Source organism: Cheilinus undulatus, linkage group 21 (genome assembly GCF_018320785.1).
Source record: "Cheilinus undulatus linkage group 21, ASM1832078v1, whole genome shotgun sequence".
In the NCBI taxonomy this organism is placed as follows: domain Eukaryota; kingdom Metazoa; phylum Chordata; class Actinopteri; order Labriformes; family Labridae; genus Cheilinus; species Cheilinus undulatus.
The window spans coordinates 11,216,880-11,242,769 of NC_054885.1; the positions used below are offsets into that span (position 1 = coordinate 11,216,880).

Genomic DNA, 25,890 nt, shown 5'->3' on the forward strand with positions numbered 1-25,890 from the left:
GGGTAATGGCTCTCGCCATTGTTCCCTGGAGTCCCAAAGCATTAAAAGTGGCCTTTTAACCCTTTCCAGACTGAAAGATGTCACTGACTTTGTTTCTCATCTATTTTTGAATTTCTTAAGATTGCAGCATGATGTACAATGCTTAACAAACTTATTTGACCACCTGTCATATTTGTCTCAGAGACCATCCAGCATCATGAAGTGCTTTAATGCGGACTCTTTCATTTTTCAGTGAGCTCTCCACGTTTTACCATTTTGATCAGGAATGAGGAATTTCAAACTGAATTCACCTTGTTATACCCAAATTTGAGCCGGCTCACTGGGCTTTTCTGAGAAGTCAGAAATGAATCAAGCATAACATTCAACCTCTAAAACTATTTTTTTTGTTCAGGAATGCAAGTAAATAAGTATAATTTGACATATTAATCAAGACATATTAATGTGCTTTACTATTTTTTCAGTTTTAATGTAAATCAGTAAATTTGAATATTCATGGATAACAATAATAATTATATTTTAGCATTAAAAATATCATTTTGGTTAAAGAGCTTCTACATATTGGTGTATTAACCATTGCAGAAACATAAAAAATGATTTTGGTAATTACCAATGCTGCTAATTTAAGGCCACAGTGGCATAAACCTTACTTTGGGTGGTGGTCTAATAAATTTGTTAAGCACTGTATGTTTTTTGTTTTCTTTTAGACTACTTCACATTATCAGACCACCATACAAACCAGCCTTTGCCATCAGTGTGTGATTTTGGAGTGAATGGGTGCCACCTGCTATGTATAAAGACTCCAAAAAAGAGGGTTATCCTTAGCTCTCTTTGTGCAGGATGTAAGAGCACATCACAAAATACATATTATTCATCAACACAATCATTAAAGCACAAAAAATTAATTCCACACAGGCACTTTGAAAAGGTGACTCTTTATTTTCTAATCATTATACTGTATATAATATTCTTTCTCTCTAGATATAGGTATCATATTTATATCATGTAAGTAAAAGTGTGCTTTTATTCACAGCATGTGTCCGTGTCAGACCGCTGTTAGTTGGAGGTTTACATTAGAAAGTATACAGTGAAACTGGCTGGCAGCTGTGTGTGTCTGTAAATGTGTGTGAGCTGTGTTTTACAGTCAGTGCCTGTGTGTAGAAAGACGAATGTGAGTGCCAGCATGTTTCTGCATGCGTGTGTGTATGTGTCAGTGTGTTTGTAGAGGACTTTGTGTTTCTTGATAGGGCTCAGAGTAATGGAGCAGGATAAAGAGCTGCCCATTGACAGAGATTTTATAAGTTCCTCTGAATGTACCTACCCATTATTACACTTTTGTGTGGTTCAAAATTGGGGGGTTGATTATACGTAAATGCTACTTCAGGTTCCAGCTGCTCATTTGTCTTTCCTGCTTTCGTTTCTCACTTTCATTACAGAAAAAGCCTACTCATCTTCACCATTTCATCTGAGAAGTTTCACCTTAAGCAAACAACTACAATAGCTGCAGTAAATACCCTTAAACACAAAAAGGTTTGTTTTTTTGCCACTGCTGTACTGCTTTTCTTTTTCCATCCTTGTCACTGCATAAAGGAAAGCTCAACCTAAAAATATATAACAAGATAAAATCTTAATTAATCCGTCCCATCTCCTGAGTTTGTAATCTGGCATTTTTTCTAACAGTCTTTGGGTCAGTTTGAAATGGACAAAGTCAGGTTACTCTAAACCCTTTTAAAGTTTTTATGTCCTATGCTAAATAACAGCACAAGGAGTATTTGTTGCACTGCTGGATCAACAGGTCTTTTTGCTGAATGCTAGTGCCAAACATCACTAATGTTAGCATATATTTTTTATTATTAGGCTTTATCCATGCACTGATATTAAGAAATATCAACACAAACTTCCCAAAATTTCCCTTTGGAAATTTTAGGGCAACAAAATTTCAAAGAAAAATCAGAGATACTGGTGAAATAGTCCCACGGTGAGTTTGTTAGCCTGCTAGTATACGCTAATTAGCACTTAAAACACAGTAAGGCTTAAGCTAAAGGGAACATCTTCTCTTTTGAAAGTATCTCGTAACCCTGAAATGTTACCTTACTCCTTAATTTAAAAATGTATGTTTTACTTCATAGTGATAGTGGAGAAAAGTGATGCTAATGCTAACAGTCAGTATGTTTACACAAGCAGTAAAGTTGAGTCATAGCTCTGGCTCGATTAGGATATTCAACTGGACAAATGGAATCAATACGTTACCCTTCTCCACCATGCTAGGTGGCAATATGAACCCTTTCATGGTTAGCAAGAACCGTGGACCTTCTTTCTGGTGACTTGCTAACAAGTTAGCAATCTGTAAATGGGTTGTAAGTCAAACAGTAAAAACATACACAAATCTTACAGCGCTGTGCTTTACTTTTTGGCGCAAATGCAATCTATCTAGCTTGGGGTGATATTAAAAGTCAGACGACGTGGCAAATTCTGACATGTTTAGCATTTATGCTAATTGGCGTACAGGTCAAAGTCTGGGGGAGCATGTGACGAACTCGGAGTCTAGTCTTGTCCAGTTGAGGTGTACACATCTGAGGGTGAATCGATCTTCAACCACTTTTTCTAGGTGTGTTGTTCAGACTTAGAGAAATTTGATTTAGTACAATTTCAATCGGACTAACATGTTTACATGTTTTTAAAAGGTCTGGTTTTATTTGGCCTTTAGGCGGTATTTACCAGTCTCTTAGCTGGTATTTACCAGTCTCTTGGCCGGTATCACAGGTGGATGTCTGGCAGAAAAAAAAAAATCTTGTTTTCACTGTTATTTACTGTTTTAGCTGAGGTTACAGTTGAGATCATCAGTTAATGAGGACTTATATTAGAAAATTGACATTAAGATTAAATTTTAATTTGAAATCCTGAGTTTTAAGGTGTGTCTAGATAACAGACCACTTGTTAGTTATTTGTTGGGATGATACGTTGGTGTTTTCAGTGGAAGATGTTAGTTGGCTCTTGCAAGCTGCTAGGATATGGGGCTAACTTAGAGCTAACGGTGCTAACATAAAGCTAAGTGCTATTGTTGTTTGTGTTGAAAGTTGGCATATGTTGTGCAACTTACTGCATGCGTGTAAGGAAAAGCTCACACTTTTCATTTTGTTTAAACAACTTACACATAGACAAAAGAATGTCTTTGCGTAGTCGTTTCCAAGGTCTGGTCATGTGCTATATCTGGAGTTTACTGTCGACTCAGTTTCTACTGTCTCAGTCTTGGATCAGGTTTGGAAAGATAAAGTGTCCCAAATTCTGTTTTAGTGCAGACTTGAGGCTGTGTCACAGGGTGTCTGATTGATGTGTTCTACTGCTGTTAAAGGCGGGTAAGTGGTCACATATAGATATCTGAAGCAAATGTAAAAAATGCCAAAATGTAGGCCTATAGTTTTAGTCCAAATCAGAGACTGTCACTATAATTCCACTTTTCTAACAGCATGTAAATGCACTGATTAAGATTTCTTAGTGTTGCTTTGTAGCCTGACTCTACCCATTTCATCATGGCTCAGTTATAAATGATGGGAAATTCAGTGTCTATGGGTCAAGGCCTCTTTAAATGACCCATTATTGGTAAATCACATTTGCATTGTAAGAAGCAGTCTGAATATTGACTGTAACCCTCCGACTGTGAAATATCCTTCAAACTTAACCCAACAAGAACTCTTTATGTAAGACCAACTTACTCCAAAGCACAATGGGGGGAAAACCTTTTACATGTACTGTTACTGCTCATGAACAATTTATGCAAGAGGGAGCCTGAATACACCTGATACAGAGCAAAACTCTCGACGCCTGGTAAAACATCCTGACATTTCCAGCCTCTTCATGCTTGGTCAGTGAACCGTGTGGGCTGGGGTATGTTCTGCATGTAAACAACACTTTTAGAGCTCGGGGTTGAAGGCAACACCATAAAAAGATGGATTTTAATCACTCTGTAATATATGCTAAATGAAAAACAGGTTAACCCAAACACAGAGCACTGTCTGAATCTTAAAATGCATTAGCAATGTATCTGTACTGAAATTTGACAGGTGTGCAGGAGTTGGCTTGCTTTTTTAGGGATTAGTGTATAGACATTGCCAATTACTTGGTGTATAAGACTTTTACAACCCCTTTTCCAAAAAAGTTGGGATGCTTTGTTAACTGTAAACAATTCATTTTTACAAAAAGTTGGGACACCTTGTAAATTGTAACAAAACAATGATTTTCATAAAAGTTTGGACATCATGTAAATGTATTGTTAATTGATAATATATAACCCTTTTTTCAAAGAAGTTGGGATGCTATGCAAATGCAAATGCAAATAGAATCCAATGATTTCCCAAACATTGTAACCTAGTATTTAGGCTTGTTAACCAAAAACAGAAGGACAACAAATCAATTGTTGAACCTGAGAAATCTGGTTCTTTTTGAAAAATTTCAAAGCAACATTATTGTAAAAATCTGGGACATTGGTGATGCTCAGAGATAAAAAAAACTGGTCAGATATCTCATAGATATCTGACCAGTTTCCTCATAGTATTGCTTACTGTTTAAGCCAGACCAGCAAAACACTTCACAGAAGGATACCAGTTGAGTAAAGTTTGTCCAGGTTAGTTAGGAACTATGAACATATACAGTACTGTAAAGAACTTTTAGGCATGTTTGGGCTAAGAATTACAGCTGAAGTAAGGCGTAGATGTGGCAAATATGCTGCCTTAGGGCACCATTGGGCAGGAAGAAGGATTGACAGAACCCTGGTTGTGCTCTGGATGTCCTTGACTTGATCTGTCAAAAAAAAAAAAAAAACAGAGTCCACACTTTTAGGGCAGAGTAAGGGGTAGATGAGGCAAGTAAGCACTGCCTAGGATACTGTCCGTGTGGGTAGTAGGGTTGCCAAAGCCCCTGGTCATGCTGTGGATGCCGTCGAGCTTGACTCTGGCCTCCCCACCCCCCTCTCCAGCCCTAGGTTGTGGCACATTTTGCTTCCTTGTGTTATTCTTTAGCACCCTACATGCCTAAAACTTATGCACGACTGTATGCAATGCTCTTGTTGGGGACTGGGACATACCAACTTATAAACAGGCCTTCTCACAGAAATCCTGGGGCTCCAGATGTGATAAATAATATTAATGCATGCGATGTATTGGATCTTTAGTGTAGGTGCTAGCCTCCTTGCAAACATTTGCATCCTTTTGGTCTTTTGAAATTCACTAGAGAGTTGCCTCAGTTTCTTCTTTAGTGCAGACTACGTCGTGGCTATGATTTGAGGCATTAGCAACAATGAACAGATAGGGCAATTTCTGTTATAGTGATGTGAGAGATTAGTCTTTCAGTGATAATATGTGTTTAACACAGCTTAACCTTGCTTACAATATATCAGCTAGGCAGAGATCAGAGGGAAAATGAATGTCAGTTGGACCACAGTGAGGGAAAAGTGAAGGTCAGAGTGAAATTGCACTCCCTAGTGGATGCTTTTTTAACCTCCTTCCAAATGTTAAAGATGCTTGACTAAGTATATGAGTGTGAATGATAATATTGTGTGAAACAAATCATCAATTTCATATGTCAAGGAAGCATAAAATGAGCCTTTAGTGACATATGACGTAAGAATGAGGAGAGGTTCGCCAATCTGGGAAAGACTGTGCAACAAAATACTGTTATATTCTATTAAATCTGGGTGGTTTTTTTGTTTTGGGAATCATCACATCCTTTTGTCACATTTTACATGATGTTATAACTTTTTAGGAAATGGGGTTGCGTATTTTATGCAATGGTGTTGGAAAGGGGGTCAATGTTGCTTGATTTTTGACTGGTATAAAGTATTTTAAAACCACAGTATAGTGACAGCCCTAGTGCTAACTAGAGTAAATGCTTTCATTCTCAATCTCCTATAGACAAATCCTTTACAAAACAGTAGCTTTAGTATGGAAGCCCAAAGAGACAACGCATCCAGACATCTTATTTTACTTCTGTGATAAGAAAATTCCTTGTTTTCTTGAGATCTTGACTGATGTGTGTGTGTGTGTGTGTGTGTGTGTGTGTGTGGTGTTCAAGATCTCAAGAACTTATTATTGATAAACCAATTTTTTTTTATAAAGATTTTGGGTTGGGGGGCTTTGACTCCTTCATGTTTTAGAAAGGACTTGGAAATTGAAGAACGATTGAGTGGGGAATGACTTGCTGCAAAGAGGCCACAGGCCAGTTTTAAACTCAGGATGCCAACTTCGAGGGCAACTGCCTCCATACATGGAGTGTGTAGACATAACCACTTCACTACCAGGTCCCAAAACTGAAATTTTTATCCTGAGATAACAGCATAAACACATCAAGATAACAAGAAAACAACTGGAAACTACTCATCATCACAGGAAAACCTAAGTAAAACATAACATACAGATGCATGTCCACTTTGGGCTTCTGTACTTTGGAGTAGAGCTTGCAGGTGTTCCTTTGTTTGTGGATGATTTTGTGAAGCTAGAGAAGACGACAAGCAAACTACGACAGGTGGTGCTGATTCAAGAGCAGCTGTCATTAGGGATCAGATAGATTACTGTCTCTGCTGTGATGTCCCCTCTGCTGGTCCTGAATCAGCCTCACAGGAAGAGACAAAAAAGTCCAGTAAGAAGAACAGGTGCTTTAAAAGAAAAGGCCAACAGTCAAGCCAGGCCTTCGAGAGATAAAACGACCTCCGTCCGAGTGATCTAAACTCCATGATAAACCAGAACAGTCCTTGTACCTTGTATGGCTGCGTCTGCTGACGAATGATCGGGGCAGTTAGCTCTAAAACTGATCCCAGTACAACCGTTAAAGGTCGTGGGAACGCACAGGAGGTTATACTGGAAGCCCCATGGCTGATCTGGGAGCTTTCTGAAGGCAGGACAGGCAGGCACTGGGTGCATGGGTGAGGAGAGGCTAACTGCACATGCACACACACTAACACACACACTCACACAGGCACATAACTCCACCCGTAAGCCCTCCTCACACAGTAACCTTGTACGTGTCAGTGGATGTGTGCATGTGTTGTGAGTGAATAGTGTAGAGTGCGTATTATAGCATGTTTTCCATTAAAAATTCACATTTCTCACACAGTTTTTCTGCTCCTCCATGTTTGATTAGCTGGCTCAGTGTACTTGTAGTTCCATCGATGAGCGACACATCAGCGACAGAGACAGTCCGTAGTTTTTACTCCTCAAAAAACACTTAGAATGATTTTTTTTTCTTCAAAACATGACACAGTGATTTTAGTTTCCCCACATGGCACCGGGCAAAGCTGAAGCTGTGAGTGTGTACTATATGATGTGTGTTTTTGACTTTTTATGAGTGTATGTATTGCATTATGTTGTTTTTTTCTATACTTTTGAGGACGTACTTCACACAGTCATCTGCAAATTTATAAGTTAAAGTCCATTTTTTTGGCTTTTGGGATGAATTCTTTCATTACTTAGTCAAAATTAGGCCTTTTTTAGGGGTTTATTCTTACTGAATTTTTAGCATCATAACTTTGAACAAAGAATTTGTGCTTTGACATCAGTTAATTACGGAAGCCCAAACAGGACACCTGTTTTTCTTTGGTAGCCAGTGAATTTTATTGTTTTTTAAGATCTTGATTTATTATCTGGTTATTTTGGGATAATGGTCCTGGCTTTACTGCAATAACATCAATTGACTTAAGATCTGAAGATTTTTGGGCACTTTCATGGAAATTTAGGAAATGTATTTGTATTTTTTCAGGGGGATTTGATTGGGAATTCTGGGAAGGTTGTTAAGACTCTGAATGGAAATTTCAGAGAATTTGTTTGGATTTCTGACATTTTCCTGGAATTTTAGGGGGAATGTATTGGTAAATTTTGGGGGATTTTCTAAGAAATTTAAGGGGGATTTTTCTTGGAAATTTTCAGGTATTAACCAGAATTTTTAAGGACTTCTTTATTGGAATGTTTAGGCTTTATGGTTTTGTTTCACTGAATCATTTGGGAAATATTTCTGCATGATACAATAAAAGTATGTTCAGGGGAATTTTAGGGATTTAAGGTGTTTTGGAAAAAGATCATTTTCAAGAAATTCCTGACCAAAGACAAGGCTGATGTTTCAGTTTATTGTATCCAATTATCCCAAATAAGTCAAGAGGATCTGGCTGCAGGCCTCTATGGTGGGATGTTTTGGGCTCATCTGTTGCAGACCTCTACAATGGGGTGACCTCGTCGTCAGGGCGGGAAGTAATGTTCGTTACCCAAGCCAGAACTAGAATGACGTACTGAATGATGTGTATTTTCCATTCGCTGTCAGAGGTTACGGTAAAAAGAAGCAGAATTTTAGAATCAAAAATTTACTGAGGGGGATAAATTTGAATCGAACTCAACACAAACTAAGGAAAACCCAAGAGGGTTAGGGTTAGGCACCCGAGCCCTAAAGGTTAGGGTTGGGGGGACAAAAGTAGAATTAACAGGGTTAGTATGTCACTTTCCGCCCTATGGTTGAGGTCGCCTCATTGTTGAGTTCTTCAAGCCTGAAATGCCCCACAGTAGAAGTCTGCAGACAGTTACTTCTCAAACAAGTGGGAGAAACTAAAAATGCATTCCAAACAAGAGCTCCAGTCTCAGGAGGTTACGAGACACACTGTACATCATTTTATTTTACTCCATTCTCCCTTAATAACAAGTAAGTTCCTTTAGTTTCCCTCACTTATTTATGTCTTTATCAGGACATTTCAACTAAAGGTGGGAATCTTTAGGCAGCTCACGACTGGATTCAATTACAATTCATAGGGCTACAATTCGATTCGTTATCGATTATTGATGCATTTTGCTTCACTTTTTTTTTTTTTACATTTCTGTTGTTCTCACTGTCAAACATAATTAAAACATTACATTTGTATTTAGAAAAATAAAGATAAATTAAAAGTCCACTATCCTCTAATGGAAGATGTGTGTAAACTGGAAATTTACAATTGCACTCAACCAAAAGGTAGCAGCCTCCTTTCCTTGTAACATTTCTGAAATTACAGACATAAAAATGTCCTTTTTAACAGATGAACAGCTTCTAATCTAAATCTTGCTGTTACACAGTGCATGTCAGTTTCACCTTTTTGTTTCTGCTATTCCACAGTATTAAATATTTAAATTACTAATGATTATCGATTATTAGACATTTATAAATTGATTCAGACTCTTCCACCTCCACATCATGATGCATATAAGAATCGATTATTTCTCCCACCTCTAATTTCAACATCAGTTTTTCCTTCATATTGAGTTGATTTTGGGATACTTCAAGAAAATGACTGAAATTACCTTGCTTTCCTGGTAATAGTGAAATAAATGACTCCAGAGCTGAATAGAAAAAACAGAATGTAGTTATCCACCTATCACAGAGTGCATGCCCTCTTTGGGTTTCTGTAAAAATGCTTGCAAAGCTACAATAGAATATTAAAACTTAAAGACTTAGAACAAATATAATTTAGATATTTTGAATTATTTCATAAAACCTAGCTTTAACAGCTGATACGATGCACCATTCTGAAAATTGTAAAGTTCCAAGGTCATGTTTTGGTTGCTGCTGCTCCAATAATTGTAGGTTTGAGGCTATGGTTGAGTAGTATCAGGGTTCCTTACACTGAAGTCTCCACAAGAAAGCTGATCTTCTAAGCATCATAAAGAATAATTTGTTTTACACACTGCTGTGTTTAATGGCTTTTCATATTCATATATATCCGGTCCTCAGAAGTATAGGAACCCTCCTTTGAATGCGTGTAAACGTGTATATCGTCAGTGTTATGTGACCTCCGGCACCCGTGAGGTGAGCTCAATGTCCATGAGAGATCGTCCGAGCGCTCCTGTCTCCTCCTCTCAGAGGCTTCAGATGTGATCGAAACAAACACAATCTCACAAAGCACATCCAAGTAGAAAATGAAACTAGAATAATAGAATATTACAAAGACTACGACCCCTTCCTCCCAACTCTGCCCCCCCTCTCAACCCCTCTGTAATAGATTAATAACTATAATGTGTGACAGAGTTGATCATCCTCTGCACAGTGGCACCTTTAGAGTAGATTTTTTTTTTTTTTTTACTAATAATACAATTATCTGTTGCTGATATCAGAGTATCAAAGCTGTATGGCGGTAAGAAGAGAGAGTCTCAAAAAGCACCCTGTGCTCTACTGGAGTAAACATCAGGACACAGCACAGGCTTTCGGGCCCTCACACCCTGGTAAGGCGTCTTTTGAAAGTTTCGAGATTCGGGTGCTATTTGAGACTTGATAACAGCGAATGTAAGCACTGGAAGCAGATGGATATGGCATGCATGATTTAAGAGGTCAATGCTGACATGGCTCATGGATCTGAAATATGACCCCTAACAGACCCTCAGGAACCTGGGGGCCTCTGATGTGCTGAGCTACATGGCTACTTCTGCTGAGTCACTACACTGCAGGAGAAATCCTTAGAGAAGTGAACCTGTGATCTAAAGCTAACCTGGAGGCCATGATCTACAGGATACATTTGGATAATATTTGGCACCAAGTATGAGTAAGAATATTCTGCTAATATATGTTCGATCCTTAAGCTAACTTAAATAACTTTCAATCAAAAATTGGTATCCTACCTCTGCCTAAGGCAATATTTGTAAGCTAATTATGTCAGAAGTCAGCCATCTACACTAAAAAAAAGCAGCTAAGGCTAAAGCTAACCTGGGAGCAGAGGAGTACAGTCTTGTGTTTTCTCTCCCTCTGCTCTTCTTAACATGTTTTATCCTTAGTTAGCTATTCAGCTGGTTTAAAAACTCTTGTTCCTGTGCAAATGTACTTTGCCGCTCCTTCCTCTGCTGCCACATAACACCCTTTAAGACAACGCCGCAGCGCTGAGCATAAAAAGCCCTTGTGTGCTCCTGTCCTTTAAAAATTAAAAGCCCTTGCTTTGAGAAAAGCAGTTTTTTTCCCTTTCACAGTCCGTGACAACTGCTGATGTTGTAGTTAGCTTGCAAAATTAATATTTACACGCGAAGGACAGCGAGAGCTCATCCGCGGTGCCGCACGTTCGTCCCTTTAAGCTCCATTTGTGGCGTAAGACATAAGATAAAACAGCAGCGTCATGAATTAAACAGTGACTGGGGTTTGAAACATTTTTTATTATCAGGGTCTTCATGTAGTGGTGTGACGGTATCAGCTCAGTGCTGTTTCATGTTTACTTTGTACAAAACAGTGCAATGGTGGCTTTGGAAGGAAAAAAGGAAACAAAAGTGTGTTTTTCTTTCCTCTTAGAGCTCAGTTTGTTTTACTCAGAGTCCCAGAAAAGGTTTGGGGAAAATGAACATTTATGCTATTGCTACTTGTTCTTTCTCTCTCTCCACAACTTTGTTTTAAGGCTGTTTGGCCTCCTTCTCACTCACAGCCCCTCCTCTTCTTAAATGCGTGTGATCAGCTGTCTTATTGTGATGTGAAATTTGATTTTAGTATGTTTAACCATCATCTTCTGTTCGCGTAGCATTAAAGGTAAGTAGTGGGGCACAGACTGATGTAAAAAGTAGCTGCATGTGGTCATAACTTCTATAACGAGCCTACTACTTCCAACACAAATGCTCAGCTAGAATTTGCCTGATATGTTTATTTATACATTGTTTTTTAGTGTTCTACAAAACAAACGATGTTAGTTTGGTCTCATTTAGCTGAAATGGAAGGGCAGGCTTTAAGGGCAGTGGTTCTCAACTGGTGGGAAGGGACCCTAAGGTGGGTCATAGAGCTGTTTTCACAGGCACAGAGTCTATGGTGTATGGAAGCCCTAAGTGGGCATCCACCCATATATCTTATCTTACTCAGTTTTGATGTGAAAACGAGTGATATCCTCGGCAAATAGGTTCCTATGAGATGCTATCGCTGCTCTCAGGTCACTGTTGTTTACATCAGATTAAAGAACACTGTGGCAAAGCAGTAACCATTAAGCACAGTTCCAGTGACAATTCAGATGGAGCATTGATCAGGATCATGAGCCTAAAGTCTGGTTCTGACTACTGACTGCAGGCCTGCCACATTTGGCTGGGTCCCTAAAAAACCCACTGAATGGGCCCTCCCCAGTTGTGATTTATTTACGATGTCAATAGTAGCATTGGTGCTAGCATCCTCGCTAGCAGTTACTTCATTCTGGAGCTGAAAAGTGTGTGAAGCTATTATTGCCTGATGTTGAAATTGTTTAATCACACCACATTTTCAACAATTAATTTTATTTAAGTGATCAACACTTTTTTTTTTTTTACAAATTTTTGCCTCTTGTAACTCATTTTTAATTTAAAACAATTTTTGGTGCCAATTTTAACCTAATTTCAATGAGGTTTTTGCAAGTTTTATCACCTGTTCACCACTTTTAACCCATTTTACTAATTTTCACCATTTTGAACCAAATATCTGCACTTTGTTTGCCTAACCCAATTTCAGGACTTTTCTTTGCCCTTTTTTGCCAATTTTAACCAATTTTTGCAACTTCTTATCCGTTTTCATCACTTGTTCTCCATTCCTGGATTTTTCACAATTGTTTAATTATTTGAAAATTATTCTTTATTATAGTACTATATAATTATTCTAACTATTTTTCCACCCATCCACATGGTTATCATAACCTTTAAAAGGATAATTTTGTTTTAAGAACAGAGGTTTACTTTTTTGGAAAAAGGCTATATTTTTTCATACAGCATTAATAAATAAAACTCAGTTTTGCTGCTTTGATAAGAGTATTATTGTTAAGTTTCAAAATTAATAACTGATGTAGTAATGTAATAATCACCAAGTAATTCCTTGTAACATTGTGGCAATTCTGTGGTAATTAGGGGGTGTTTAACCCTGACCTTCTAAGCCTAACCCTAACCCTCATAATAATGTGGCTATCATTTGGTAATCAGATGTTTTTTTTAACCAAGTAATTTCTAAGAAACAACATGATAATTTTCTATATAAGTTGCTTGATAATTCACAGGTTATTTCTTTATTTTAGCACATTAAATTAAAGTAAGTCCATCTTGAAGTAATTTTTAGGGTTAGGGTTAGAGGGTAGAGGGTTAGGGTGAAATGCCAATACCAGAGATTTGCCACAATATTATGAGGGTTAGAGTTAGAGGCTTCGGGTTAGGGTAAAATACCACATAATTTCCAGGGAATTGCCATGATATTAAAAGGAATTACTTGATAATTAATATATAATAATACTGAGTAAATACGTCCTTAATATTACCATACTTCCATATCAATATACCATATCTTTTTACTTGGAAAATGTCAACTTATCGCAAGGTAATTACCACCTTATTGTTGTGAAATTACTAGATAATTACCACTCATTACTATACAGTTACTAGCAAATTAGGGCCCACTGAAAAAGTGTTGCCCAGTCTTGTGCTACGTGTGGCTATGCATTGCTCCATTGGCTCCAACTTTAACCCAATAATATCTACACACATTTTCCAATATGACGATACTGACAGATGTGCTGCTTTCATGGTATGCTATCTGCTCACTGTGCTTGTTTACATCTGGGCAGTAGAGCAAAGCAAGCAGGCGCGTTAGCCAGAGCGACCATTGTAAGGCTACAGCCCCTGGCTGTGTTTTGGCTTGGACTTAATATCTGACCAGCACTTGGAGCCGAGATGTTTAATTTATGTAACCGACTAGTAATTCTCATGTCAACTAGCGAGAGTGGAATCTTAAAATTGACTTAACACGGACATACCTAGCTTACAGCAACTTGTGCCTGAGACTTCTTAAGTCACTTTCTAACACTTTCTAACTTTAAAAAAAACTAGCAAGATTAGAGATAGTACAAATTGTAAACATATTGTTCCATATATTCAAAAACTGCATGATTGCTCTTTATCGCCCTTGTAATTCTTCTTAAAGCCCATCAGATCAATATTCTCTAATATTACACCTCTTTAACACATGATAAAATACATATGATTAGCAGTATAATATTTGTTACTTTTCAGATTGTGTACATAGAATAAATTCTTGGAAAGAACCACAAAAACATGAATCTGATTGCATGGATTTGTCTCTAGAAAGAGTTGATGTAGCAGCTGTTTAGGTGTTAGAAATGTGACTGTGGCTATCACAGCTAGGAGCCATTAAAGGTGTGTATTAGTGTGTGTTTGGCTAATAAATACACTGTTTATATGTAAAGAAGTGATAGAGGAGAGGCTGTGAGTGACAGCTGATTGGATGGTCATCCTTCAATTCCATCTATTCCAGTTTAAATTAACTTTCCACAGATCCTGTTGCAGAAGAGAGATGTGTACTTTAGATTTAAGTGAGCATTTGTCATCGCTTCTGTCGCTACAGCATTTGACAGATTTTGTTCTGGCAGTAAGAGACAACTTTATCCTAAATCTGAAAAATATTCACCAAGAGGTAGTGGGCAAACATAAAAAAGTCCATCTGTTAGTTAAATTTCTTTTGGCTCTGCCTTTAAATGTATTCACAGCTCAGCGGTCTCCCGAACCAACAACCTCCAGAAACCTTCACCTAGTCTACACACAGCAACGGAAGACAGGACCTAAAGAGAGACAGAGAGGGCGGAGGGGATGTGCAGAGGGTGGCAGTGAGATGATTCATGAAGCTGTACAGGAAAACGTGAGATGGAAGGTGACGAGTGAACAGACAAATGTTTGATCATCTCTTCTGGTAAAAAAAAAAAAAAAAAAAAAAAGAGAGAGAGATGACTTTGGTGGCTGAAAACAGGGGTTAAAGGAAGCACCGATGATCGAAACTTTTACCTTCATTAGAAACAGTTCTGATCTATGATCAGAGAGATGGGGGTCCGCAGGATAGAGCTTGATTCAGTTTCAGTTCAGCTTTGAAGAGTGCCTTCTGTGACTAGATAAATCAGTAAACATGGAAAGAATATTCAAACCAGTTGGTTTCAAAATGATAACCTCCCGTGCAAACCAATTCAATGGCTACACCATAAACTGTACTCAAAAAGCCACTACACTTTTACTTTTGTTAACATGAAAAGGGGACATTTCTACTTTATACAAGTAGTAAACTCAATTTTTAGGAATGATGCCAAGGAAGAAGTGAGTAAAACTGCAGTTCCCTCTGTGGCCACTAGAGGCTGGCTCTGAAAGTCCCATTAACAGCAATGTTAAAATGCTCATTTTTACAGCAGAGTAAACATTGTTGACTGCCTGGTAGAGAAAAGGATATTGGTCTGAATAGCTCATGCCTTTACTGGTTCACACAGCAGGAGGGTTAACTTTTTTAACCTCACCCATTTTGTTTTTTTTAGAGGCTATGAATCTTTTCAATACACTAACTGAATTCAGTGCTAAGTTGGCTGACAGGTGGGCTCATTGTGGCTGTTTGTCAGGAGGTTTAAGGCCTGCTTAAGCTCTACCTCTCTGTGTGTAAATTCTAGGCAGAATCAGCATTTCAAATATGGCCACTGCCATCATAAGGCCTCAAAACCAGTAGGTGACGTCACTGAACCTACGTCCATGTTTATGATAAACTATTAGGGGCACTGTAAAAAAGGAAATAAAAACAGAAAAGATCTGTTTATTTTTAAGTAAAACTCACTTTTTAGATGATAAAGTTTTAAACCTATGAAGAAAAATTTAAAGTTTTTGTGTTTAAAAGGTTTTAAAAGTTTTAAGGGAAAACACAAGAATTTTGTGTTTGAGAAGTTGTGAGTTTTTGAGAAAAGGACTTGAAATCTTTGGGTTTAAATGTTAAAAAATTTCTGAGAAAAAAACTAAAATGTTCATTTTAGAAGAAGTGAATTAATGAGAAAGGGGCTTGTATTTTTTGTTTTTAAATAGTTGTAAATGTCTGAGAAAAAAATTGAAAGTTTTGTGTTTGATAAAACTCAAAATTTTCATATTAAAATAGAAAATTTCCAGAAAAAAAATCAAATCCTTTTGTTTAAAAGGTCCTAATTAACCAGAACAAAAACCAAGGATTTACAAGACTATGAAATCGAAAAAATAGCCTTTTGCTTAGAGAAAAAACCCTACATTAAGCTGTTTGTCTTTCACAACAATTAACAACGCTTGTGATTTTAGTCCAAAATCATCATGTTATCATTGGCATGTGAAGAGACATTGCAAAATTGTTGAGTTTTTTTTTCTCATAAAATAACAAATCCTAATATTTTATAATTGAATGAGTGGCCTTAATGAGCCTTTGTCCATCTTTTATACATTCCATGACTTTATATGAATTATTGAAGTCAGAATAAGTGGTGTGGTTGACGTATGGGAATGCATTCTATCTAAAGGTGTTCCTAATTTTTTGCCCTCTCCATTGACATACATGAAAAAAACCAAACTATTAAGGACATCTTTCAATGCAATGGACTCCAAGACACCACCACCACCCCTACAACTTAAATAATCAGAACAATAATGTAGAATTATCAACCTTCTTTACATTGTATTTGTTATTGAAGTTGTAGTAGGAGGTGGTGGTGTATCTCTATATCTTACTTTGCTTATTCTAAGGTGATCCCAGGCCAGAGGGGATATACAATCCCTCCAGCAAGCTCTGGGTCCCTGCGGTCCTCTCTCAGTTAGGCATGCCTGGAAAAAATCCAAAGAAAAGGAATCGGGGGAATTGTAATCAGATGCCCTAACTACCTCATCTAGCTCTTTCCCATGCAGAGAAGTATCTCGTCCCCACTTGATGTCCAAACTCGTCACCCTATCCTAAAAGCTGAGCCGAGGCCAGCCTATAAAGAAAACTAAATTTGGCTGCTTGTATCTGCGATCTCATTCTTTTTGGGGTGTAGGGTGCATTAAATTGAAAGCTGTTTCCTATATAAAGTAGGAAGATAGTTGAAGTAGAAATATCACCTCTCTGATCATGTCAACAAAAACTGAAAAGAAGACGCTTTGTGAGAATAGAATGAAGTTTTGAATTGCATTAGATTGCCTAGGAGGTCATAATGTTTTTGTTGTTAATTAGTGTACATAGAAAGTGGATAAAAAAATAATCCATACTCTTCTATAAATGGACAAACTTCAGATTTGATTTCTGCTTTGATTTGAGCTGAACTGAAATGAATCGACCCCCATCCTGAGGCGTTAACTTCCACACTTTTAAACAGTATCATAATTAGAGAGACAGCTTCCCTGCGCTAATGCAACTCTGCTGCTGCCTGAAGGTCAGAAATCAGAGACCTTTCACCTTTTCCCTCCTAAGTTCACATTATTTTTAGATTCCAGGAGAAGTTGCCCCAAACAGCAAACCACCTACGATATGCTTTAAAACTTCCTGTTTAAAGGAGGCCCATTTAAAAACATAAATGAATGTGCCTTCATATGTCAGGATCAACATGTACGATTACAGTGATATGTGGTTACATGGAGTCAGGAACAACTTCTCCGTCAGTTCCGACCCTGCTACACACACCACACTCTCACAGGGCTCAGGATTAACAGTTCAAAGGCTAAAATTTCACAGTTCACAGTCAAATATATCAAACCCCGCCCCCTCCCCGGTCACCCTGTGTGTCCCCGTTATCACGATCCTTCTCTTTTATACTCTAATTGGTCGATTCCTGCAGTCACGCCCCTCACACGGGCGTGGTTCTGCGGTTGGGGTCCTTGTTGTAGTCTTTTGTGAGCGTGCTGCTCTGGAGAAACTCCCTCTCTGAGTTGAGAAGGCCACCCATGCCGCCGCCACCTTTAGTGCCGGCGTTTCCCGCCTCACGCGGGTTCAGCGTGTACATGGGCATCTCGGAGGCAGCAGGCCCCGTGTAGCCTCCTTTACCCAGAGGGGAGGCGTCGCGGCTGGGGGCCTCGGAAGAACGTACGCTGGAGCGGCGCCGGAAGCGGTAGCGATAGGAAGGAATGCGGCTGAAGGCGGACTTTTTGATGAGCTCCGTGCGGGATTTGGCCCGTAGCTTACGGTGCTTCTCTATGAACATATGAACGGCCAGGACGCCAACCATCTCCGCCATGATGAAGGAGAGAGCGCCAAAGTAGAAGGACCAGCCGTAGGAGTAGGACTTTTTGCTGTCGCTCTGGCCTGGATCCCCCGAGTTGGCCGAGATATAGACGATAATTCCTATGATGTTACTAAGACCTGAAGGGAAGAGAAAGACATGGAAAGATGGTCAGGGATGTGAGTGGAAGAGCAAGTCATTCAGAGGAAAATACCAAAACTAACACACACTATTTTCATTCACTTGTCTGCTCAAGATGAGCAAGTTGGTTGAGAATCAGAAGGACAACTTTAACTGCTTTTCTCCTTCATTTGAAATTCCTCCATGAAATAAAAACAGCTCTGACCAACGGTGTGTATCCTTTCTCCAGCTTGTGACAAGAAATCACGGGTGAACGACAAGTTTATTCAGGGATTGCAAAATACAGCAACAACAAATCCAATGTGAGAAGCTTATTAAAACAGATTAGTTTGTCTTTTGAGATTGAGATGCTGTTCATTTCAACAATTTCCTGTTTTTTGTTCTGCTTCTACCATAGGTAAGTACATTTGAAAGTAGAAAAGGTTTCTAAAACTATACAACTAAGATACTATAAGCAGTGTCCTTACTGCATGAGAGCGTCAGATTGCATTGCATGCACACTGTCTACCTGTTATCTGTTAAATATGTAATTCTCTGCCCTGTAATTGACTGTTTTCCACATGTAAAAAATATGACATCTCAGGCTTTTTCTTAGAAGGTGGAGAATCGGAGGTGTGGTGCCTTGAGTTGACTCGTCTTTAATGGCTGTGGGCCACATGGTTTTGTCTCCATGTTAGCACAAGTCAGACCATAAAATTTCATAAATGGACATAGAGAATATCCAAGAATCACAATCATTGCTCCGTGAAACAAATTAAAAAGCTCCAGCAGTGAGAAAAGTAAAAGAAAATTAAGAATTTTCTTCTGGTAGGGCACTCCTGGTGCCTTATCGTCCTCTGTGCAACCTCTTTCCTTATTAGTTGTCCATTTAAGTGTGACGGACAGGAAAATAGGAACAAGGTGACTGGGGATAAACCTTGCACCATTGAGCTGCATTGCACTCTGTCACTCAGGCTGTCAGGATACTACAAAAGGAAACTGTCTCTGCAATTGCATGCAGTCAGGACATGTTGTGACACATGTAAAAAGAGGCTGTTTTGCAAGGACATGAATATGGTGTGCCTTGAGACTTCAGCTTGATTTTTGGTGTTCCTTGGGTAAAAAATGTTTGCTGTAAATAACAAACGAAGAAGAGGAAAGAGCAGGCATAACAAAACACACAAATAAGAAAAGTTAGCTACGGGTACAGTGGTAGGGGAGCAGCAAGACTGTTGGCTTCTTCTTCCTCCTGCCAACTTCTTTGTGTTGTTTTTTAAAAAAGCCTCTGGATGTAAACGCAGAGAGGGTGAAGGAGTTGCTAAACTTCTTGACAAGTGCATTCAGGTGCTCTGCTTGGACTCTGTCAAAACGTCCCATCCTGTGTTTACGTTAGCTGTTCTGCAGTCCTTCAACTGATGAACATGAGTCATGAAGACGCACACTTTAACTAGTGTTCTCTACCTCTATGTATCTGCATATAGTCTTTAATTTACTAATTGAACTATGTAACGGCTTCATGGCACAACACATATGACCCCTTAAAAAGGCTCTTAAATACACATTTTATTTTCATCACTACATTGTAGGAGATACTAGACTATTCATGCCTGTGTTGCTTTTAATTTTGCATACATTTATGTCTTTTTTATTTCTCTTTTTCATGTTTAATATACCGCAGGCTGAACCAACTAGGTAGTTCTCACACCAGAAGGATCAAATCATAAGCTTTACTTCTGTCAGCTTTCAAGTAATACATGAGGGAAACCTAGAATTAGGCCCATACATTCAGGACGTTATGTTCCTTTTTTACCCAAAAAACCGTTGCACCCCTTGTATTTATGGATACCACTTGGAAAATAAAACCATGTTCAGCAACTCTAACAGGTAACATTTTTATTAGATGTATTAGATAGACAACAAAAGAATTTGAGAAATGATGACCTGATTATAGTTCCATATGCAAGGTCAAGGGAATCTAATTTATTTCAAAGTATTTAAGGGAGATGAAGGAAAAAATATCTGGAATATGTGCTAAAATCTTCAGTTCTGCAACAAAGTGGACAAAGGACACTGTGTCGCATAACTAGCCTGACCCATAATCCTGAAGAATTTGACAAATAATAATTGCCTGGGTTAGATTTAATGAGAACTGTTTCACTGGGAGGAGAGCCGGGAGACAGCCAACGAAAATAAATGAAGTAACGGGCTAAGAGCATCAGAGAGTCACTGCACACAGCTGGGCTCTCTTATTCCATATCATTAGTCCAGAATATAGTGCTCATGCAGCGTGCTGGAACGCACAGGACGGGGACAATTAGCCGGCTGTAATTAACCAGAATCAGCCCGCACTATTGTGGTAAATAATTACCAATTTGGATCCATAAATCTACTACAAAACCCAATGGGACCCTACACATCCCACTAAACAGCAATTACAGGAGAGAGCACTAGTGTGTGCTTGTGTATGGGGGTTTATGTGTCAGCGGCCATGTGATGGATGATATGTGAGTTTGTCTGTGTTTACGCTCTCATAGTGCATCACAGCAGCTTCATGGTTTTCTGGCTAATTGATTAATCAGCTGCTGTGTCTCCTCTTCTGAACGCAGAGTTTGACGGGCTTCTTCTACAAGTATTTGAGTGCGACCCATCTTCTGTTTAGAGTGTTTTCACAACGCCACATTCTGATACACATACACAGCAGCAGTACACTCATGTAGCTGGCATCCATGTGTTCAGTTTGAACTGACCTGAATCCTGTTAAGTTAGATGCACTTGCTGGAACTGTAGCTATCATGGCTTTAAAATGTGAAACAGTCTTGTAAGGGAGATGCACATAAATACACTGAAACATGAAGCCTTATTTAGATAAATGGCAAAAAATGATTATGTAAACAAACATAAAGACACACACAACTTTCCTCTTAAATATAGGAAAAACTAAAATCAAAGCAGTCTGGTACTGTGATACAGCTATTGAAATGTCATCCCTGCTGCATATTCTGCAGTCAACTATAAGTGATATTATTAGAAAGTGGAAGCATTGAGGAACAACAGCAATTCAGCCACAAAGCAGAAGCCAGTGTTAAATCACAGAGTAGGGTCAACGGCTGCTAAGGTGAATAGTGTGTAAAAGTCGCCAACGCTCCGCTGATTCCGTAGCTGTAGAGCTCTGAACTTCCTCTGGCATTAATGTAAGCACAAAAACTGTGCGGCAGGAGCTTCATGGAATGGGTTCCCAAGGCCGAGTAGCTGCAGTCAAGCCTCACATCACCATGCCCAATGGCAGCCAGATGGGCCAGTCTGGGTTTGGTGGATGCTGGGAGAATGTCTTACTGCATTGTGCCAAACATGAAGCTTCATGGAGGAGGGATAATGGTATCTGGCTGTTTTTATAGGTTTGGGCTAGGCTCCTTATCTCTAGTGAAGGCCAATCTCAATGCTTCAGCATACCAAGACATTTTGGACAATGCTATGTTTCCAGCTTCATGGCAGCAGTTTGGGAAAGGCCTTTTTCTATTCCAAAATGACTTTGCCCCAGTGCACAAAGCTAGGACTCTAAAGACATGGTTTGATGAGCTCGGCTGGGGACGACTTTGCCTGGTGCAGAGTCCTGACCATATCCCCATCGAGCACCTTTGGGATGAATTGGTACATAGGTTGCAAGCCAGGCCTTCTTGTCCAACATCAGTGCCTCACTGCATAAATTCTCTTCAGAATGAATGGACACAAATTCCCACAAAAAATCTTCAAAATCTTGTGGAAAGCCTTCCAAGAAGGGTGGAGGCTGTTATAGCTGCAAAATGGGGGGCAACTCCATATTAAAGACCATATATTTGAATACAATTCTATGACAGTCCCTGCAAGTGTAATGGTCAGTCAGACAAATACTTTTGCCCTTTACTGTAGCAATCTGGACATTTTGGGGAATGCAATATCTAAAGAACTCTATAAAGAATTTTCTTAAAACTTTATCCAAACATTCACTCTAGTCAAATATGAACTGATTTGATTTTAGAGGTCAAAGGTCAAGGCCATTAGACCTTATGCTAATCACTTGCTCATGAACTCGGCCTGTTGTTCATTCCTTGCTTATTAAACTTATATCTTGAGAATTCTTTCAGGTATATTCGTCAAACTCTGAACTAAGACTTGAGGATGAACTGGTTAAATTTGGAAATCATAGGTCATGGTTATTGGGCCTCATGTTGAACCCTTGCTTGTGAATATAATATAAGAAGGCATTGAGGGATTAATTACAAACTTTGCAGAATTATCCCCCCATATATAAATAATAAACCTAACACATTTTGGAGTTAGGACACTGTGACCTCATGTCTTGTGAGCACAACATTTTAGCTATGCATTGATGTATTTCTGTCAAATCAGGCACAAGCCTTCACTCTTACTCAAGGATGAACTGATTTGATTTTGGAACTCAAAGGTCACTTGACCTTAGTCTGACATTGCAGTGACCTCTGACCTCTGTGGATCAGGCTGTATTGTTGCCTGACCCATTACTGTACTTTCACTGCGCTGCACTTGTTTACATAATGGAGGCATTTAACTGCCTGAACTATGATATTTATACTATAATTTTCTTGGAATTTATTATTGGATGTTCACTACTTTAATGCTTTTCTTATAATGCTTCAAGTCCTGTATATTCACTGTAAATCATGAAAATCTGCCCTTAGCTTTAGCGCTCCAAATGTGGAATTCTATGTGAAAAAAAAACAAGAAATCATACTTAAGATTGATGCTCTCATTTCTCTTGGACAAATATGTCAAACCACTTTAAAATAGCTGTTATTGCTATATTTGGTTTATTTTTATTGTGTACTTTTATTACTTCTACATCATTGTGAAGGAATTTATTATTATTCATACCTGACACATCCCTGAATGATGTTGGGTTTTAATTAAGTTAGATGATATTAGGTAAACAACAAGTTAGGACAAACAGTATGTGGACATTCTTGCATAAAAGAGCCAAACCACCGCTGTGCAGCAAGATCAACATGAAAAAAAAAGTTTACTTCATAAAAATGAATGACTCATAGCCACTGTGAGATGGGATATTTAGTTGAATACTTATTAAAGAAAAAATGACAAAAGACGAGAGAAGGCAGACTAACCTGCAGAGACAAAGAAGATCCCCGCACTGAGGATGACGTTGTGCCGACTTCGGTAAAACTCACTGGCGGCCACACAGAGGCCCCCCAGAAACAGCAGACCCACACTCATGATGGGGAAGATACTGGAGGCTCGTACAGCTCCTGTTTATGAAAAGGAGATGAAAATCAATTATACAATCAATGCATTCAAAAAGTATTCAGACATGTTCATTTTTTCAATTGTCTTATGTTGCAGCCTGATGCTATAGTTGTTTAAATTCATTTATTTCATAAATCTACACTCCGTACCCCATATTGACAAAAGAAAAAAAAAAGTTTTTTTTTTTTTTTGCAGATGTATGAAATATCACACTGACATAAGTATTCAAATCCTTTTCAAAAACACTTGAAATTTAGCTCAGGTTCCACCTATTTCTTTTAAACTTTGCTGAGATGTTTCTAAACCTTAACTGGAGTCCACCTGCGGTAACTTAGATTGATTGGACATGATTTGGAAAGGCACACACCAGTGTAAATTCTGGCAGCTATTTTCTATTTTAGTCTTAGGTTTAGTCTTAAGATGAAATGTCTTTTGGTTTAAGTCTAATTTTAGTCGACAAAAACTCAAAACATTTTAGTCTAGTTTTAGTCCATAAAAACTCCTCACATTTTAGTCTTTACTTTTAATCCAAGCATTTATTTGTTGCCTAAATCTGGTTCCAAATCATGGCAGTTTGTTCTCTGCACTCTGGCAAACCTGGGGTCCCTGCTTCTACAGCTCAGAGACAGAATAGATACAGCTGCATTGTTTTTTGACAGATTTACCCACAGTAGAGAAAGATTCGACGAATGTCCGACAAAAACTACATTACATTTTAGTCTAGTTTTAGTCATCCTGACAAAAATTGAACTTCATTTTTGTTAGTTTTAGTCATCACAGATCTATTTTTGTCAGTCTTAGTCTATTTTTTGTCATGGAAAAAAGGTTGTTGATGAACATTTTAGTCGTAGTTTTAATCAACGACATTAACACTGGCACACACCTCTCTATAGAAGGCTTCACAGCTGACAAAGCATACCAGAGCAAAACGCAAGAAATTAGGTCAAAGAAACTGTCTGCAGAGTTCAGAGAGAGGATTGTTGGTTGCCAAACAATGGTTAATCCAAGTGAGCTTTAGAGATCCTGTGTGGAGATGGGACAAAGTTTCAGAAGGACAACCATCACTGCAGCCCTCCACTGATCTGGGCTTATGACAGTGTGGCCAGACAGAAGCTTCCCTCAGTGCAAAACAAAAAAGCCAACCTGAAGGACTCTGAGGCCCCGTCCACATGGAGACGAAATGATATATTGCCATTTCGTTTTGAAAAAGTTTTCTGTAAAGACAGAATCATTTCAGGAAATATGCGCGTAAACACAGAACCACTGAAAACAACTGAAAACGATGTAGTGCACATGCTAAGCCTATAAGTGGTGCTGTAACGCTGTCTCGGAAATGCACGAAAAGAAAGAAGATTATTGTTTTGGCTGGACCCGCGCTGGCGCCATAAGAGAGCTACGCTATGTGTGACATAATTGTTTCAAGAAAGATGCAGATAGCTGTCCACATGGAGACAAAACGGTAGTCATTTATGGTTTTATGCACTCTGGGACCCTTTTTCAAAAAGTATTGTTTACAGTCACCCGAAACGCCGTTTCCGTGTGGATGAAACGCCGATACAAAAGATCCCCTTTTGCCTATACACCTCAATTCATTTCCGTGTGGACCAGGCACCGCTTATTTCAGCCTGAAGAGGGTATGCAACAGTTTATTAAATATCTTTTTTCGTTAAATATGTTTAAATAAAGTTGTTGTGGATTTCAATAGTTGAATTTGCCCCCTCTAAAATGATAAAGAACAGGACTGTACTGCTCTTCAACAATGAGAATAAATTTTGGTCTGTGAGGAAGTTAACAATCACAAAAATTAAACAAATAACAGTTAAAGTTCCTGTAAAGTGATGAAAAAAAAAAGAAGTATTTTAGGTTTGTTGTGTGATAGGCCACTGTGTTATGAAGCACAAGGCTAAATTTCAGTCATGAAAAATATCTCTAAGTTTATAAAATTGAGCTTCAAAATCATGAAAAACGACAGTAAAATCTGCTCTAGGACAGTGTGGGCGTGTCGGTTCAATGAGCTGAAGCCACGCCCACTCCAGAAAAATTAGATCCTCTGGCACAAATCTCTGTTGTGATCATTTTAATGACCTGTAGGCCAGCCCTGCTGATACATTTGGGAAATTTACCTCATAATGAACAAAAACACAGCATATAACTGGCTGTTAACTTTCAATAAAGGCAGTGGCATCAGCTAACAGCAGACTGTATTGAGATGAACTTCTCAGTGATTTTATACCCTTGTCGCATTAGGGGGGCGGGGTCATTCCCCATCAAGACTGGTGATGTCATGGCTTCATTTATTTGCCTCCCCCAAATTTAACCAAGCTGGGAAAGAGGTGAAAAACAGTGTAAATAAAAAAATTAGTCACACATAGATCTCAGTGTTTTCACATGTTTACAGAAACCTTATTCCAAAATATTTAGTGTGTTAAGACACAAAGTTTGGATTTCACTTCACGGGGACTTGAATGAAAAAACATCAGCATCAGTCAAAATATTATATTCAACATTAGTCTCTGCATTGGCCCTGATTTTCACAATCGGTGCATCACTAATTCAAACAG

At 38.6% G+C, this 25,890-nt stretch overlaps 1 protein-coding gene across 1 annotated transcript in view; it reads right to left on the minus strand.

Annotated features, from left to right (window-relative positions):
* Positions 1–17,563: 17,563 nt before the first annotated feature.
* The window catches only part of cacng3b (calcium channel, voltage-dependent, gamma subunit 3b), a 43,789-nt gene continuing 35,462 nt past the window's right edge, over positions 17,564–25,890 (minus strand). Inside the window, exons 3-4 of the mRNA XM_041778270.1 lie at positions 23,191–23,331; positions 17,564–18,075 (exon numbers count right to left, since the gene is read on the minus strand). Coding sequence (XP_041634204.1) covers positions 17,564–18,075; positions 23,191–23,331 — 653 coding nt within the window. The remainder of the gene's footprint in view (positions 18,076–23,190; positions 23,332–25,890) is intronic.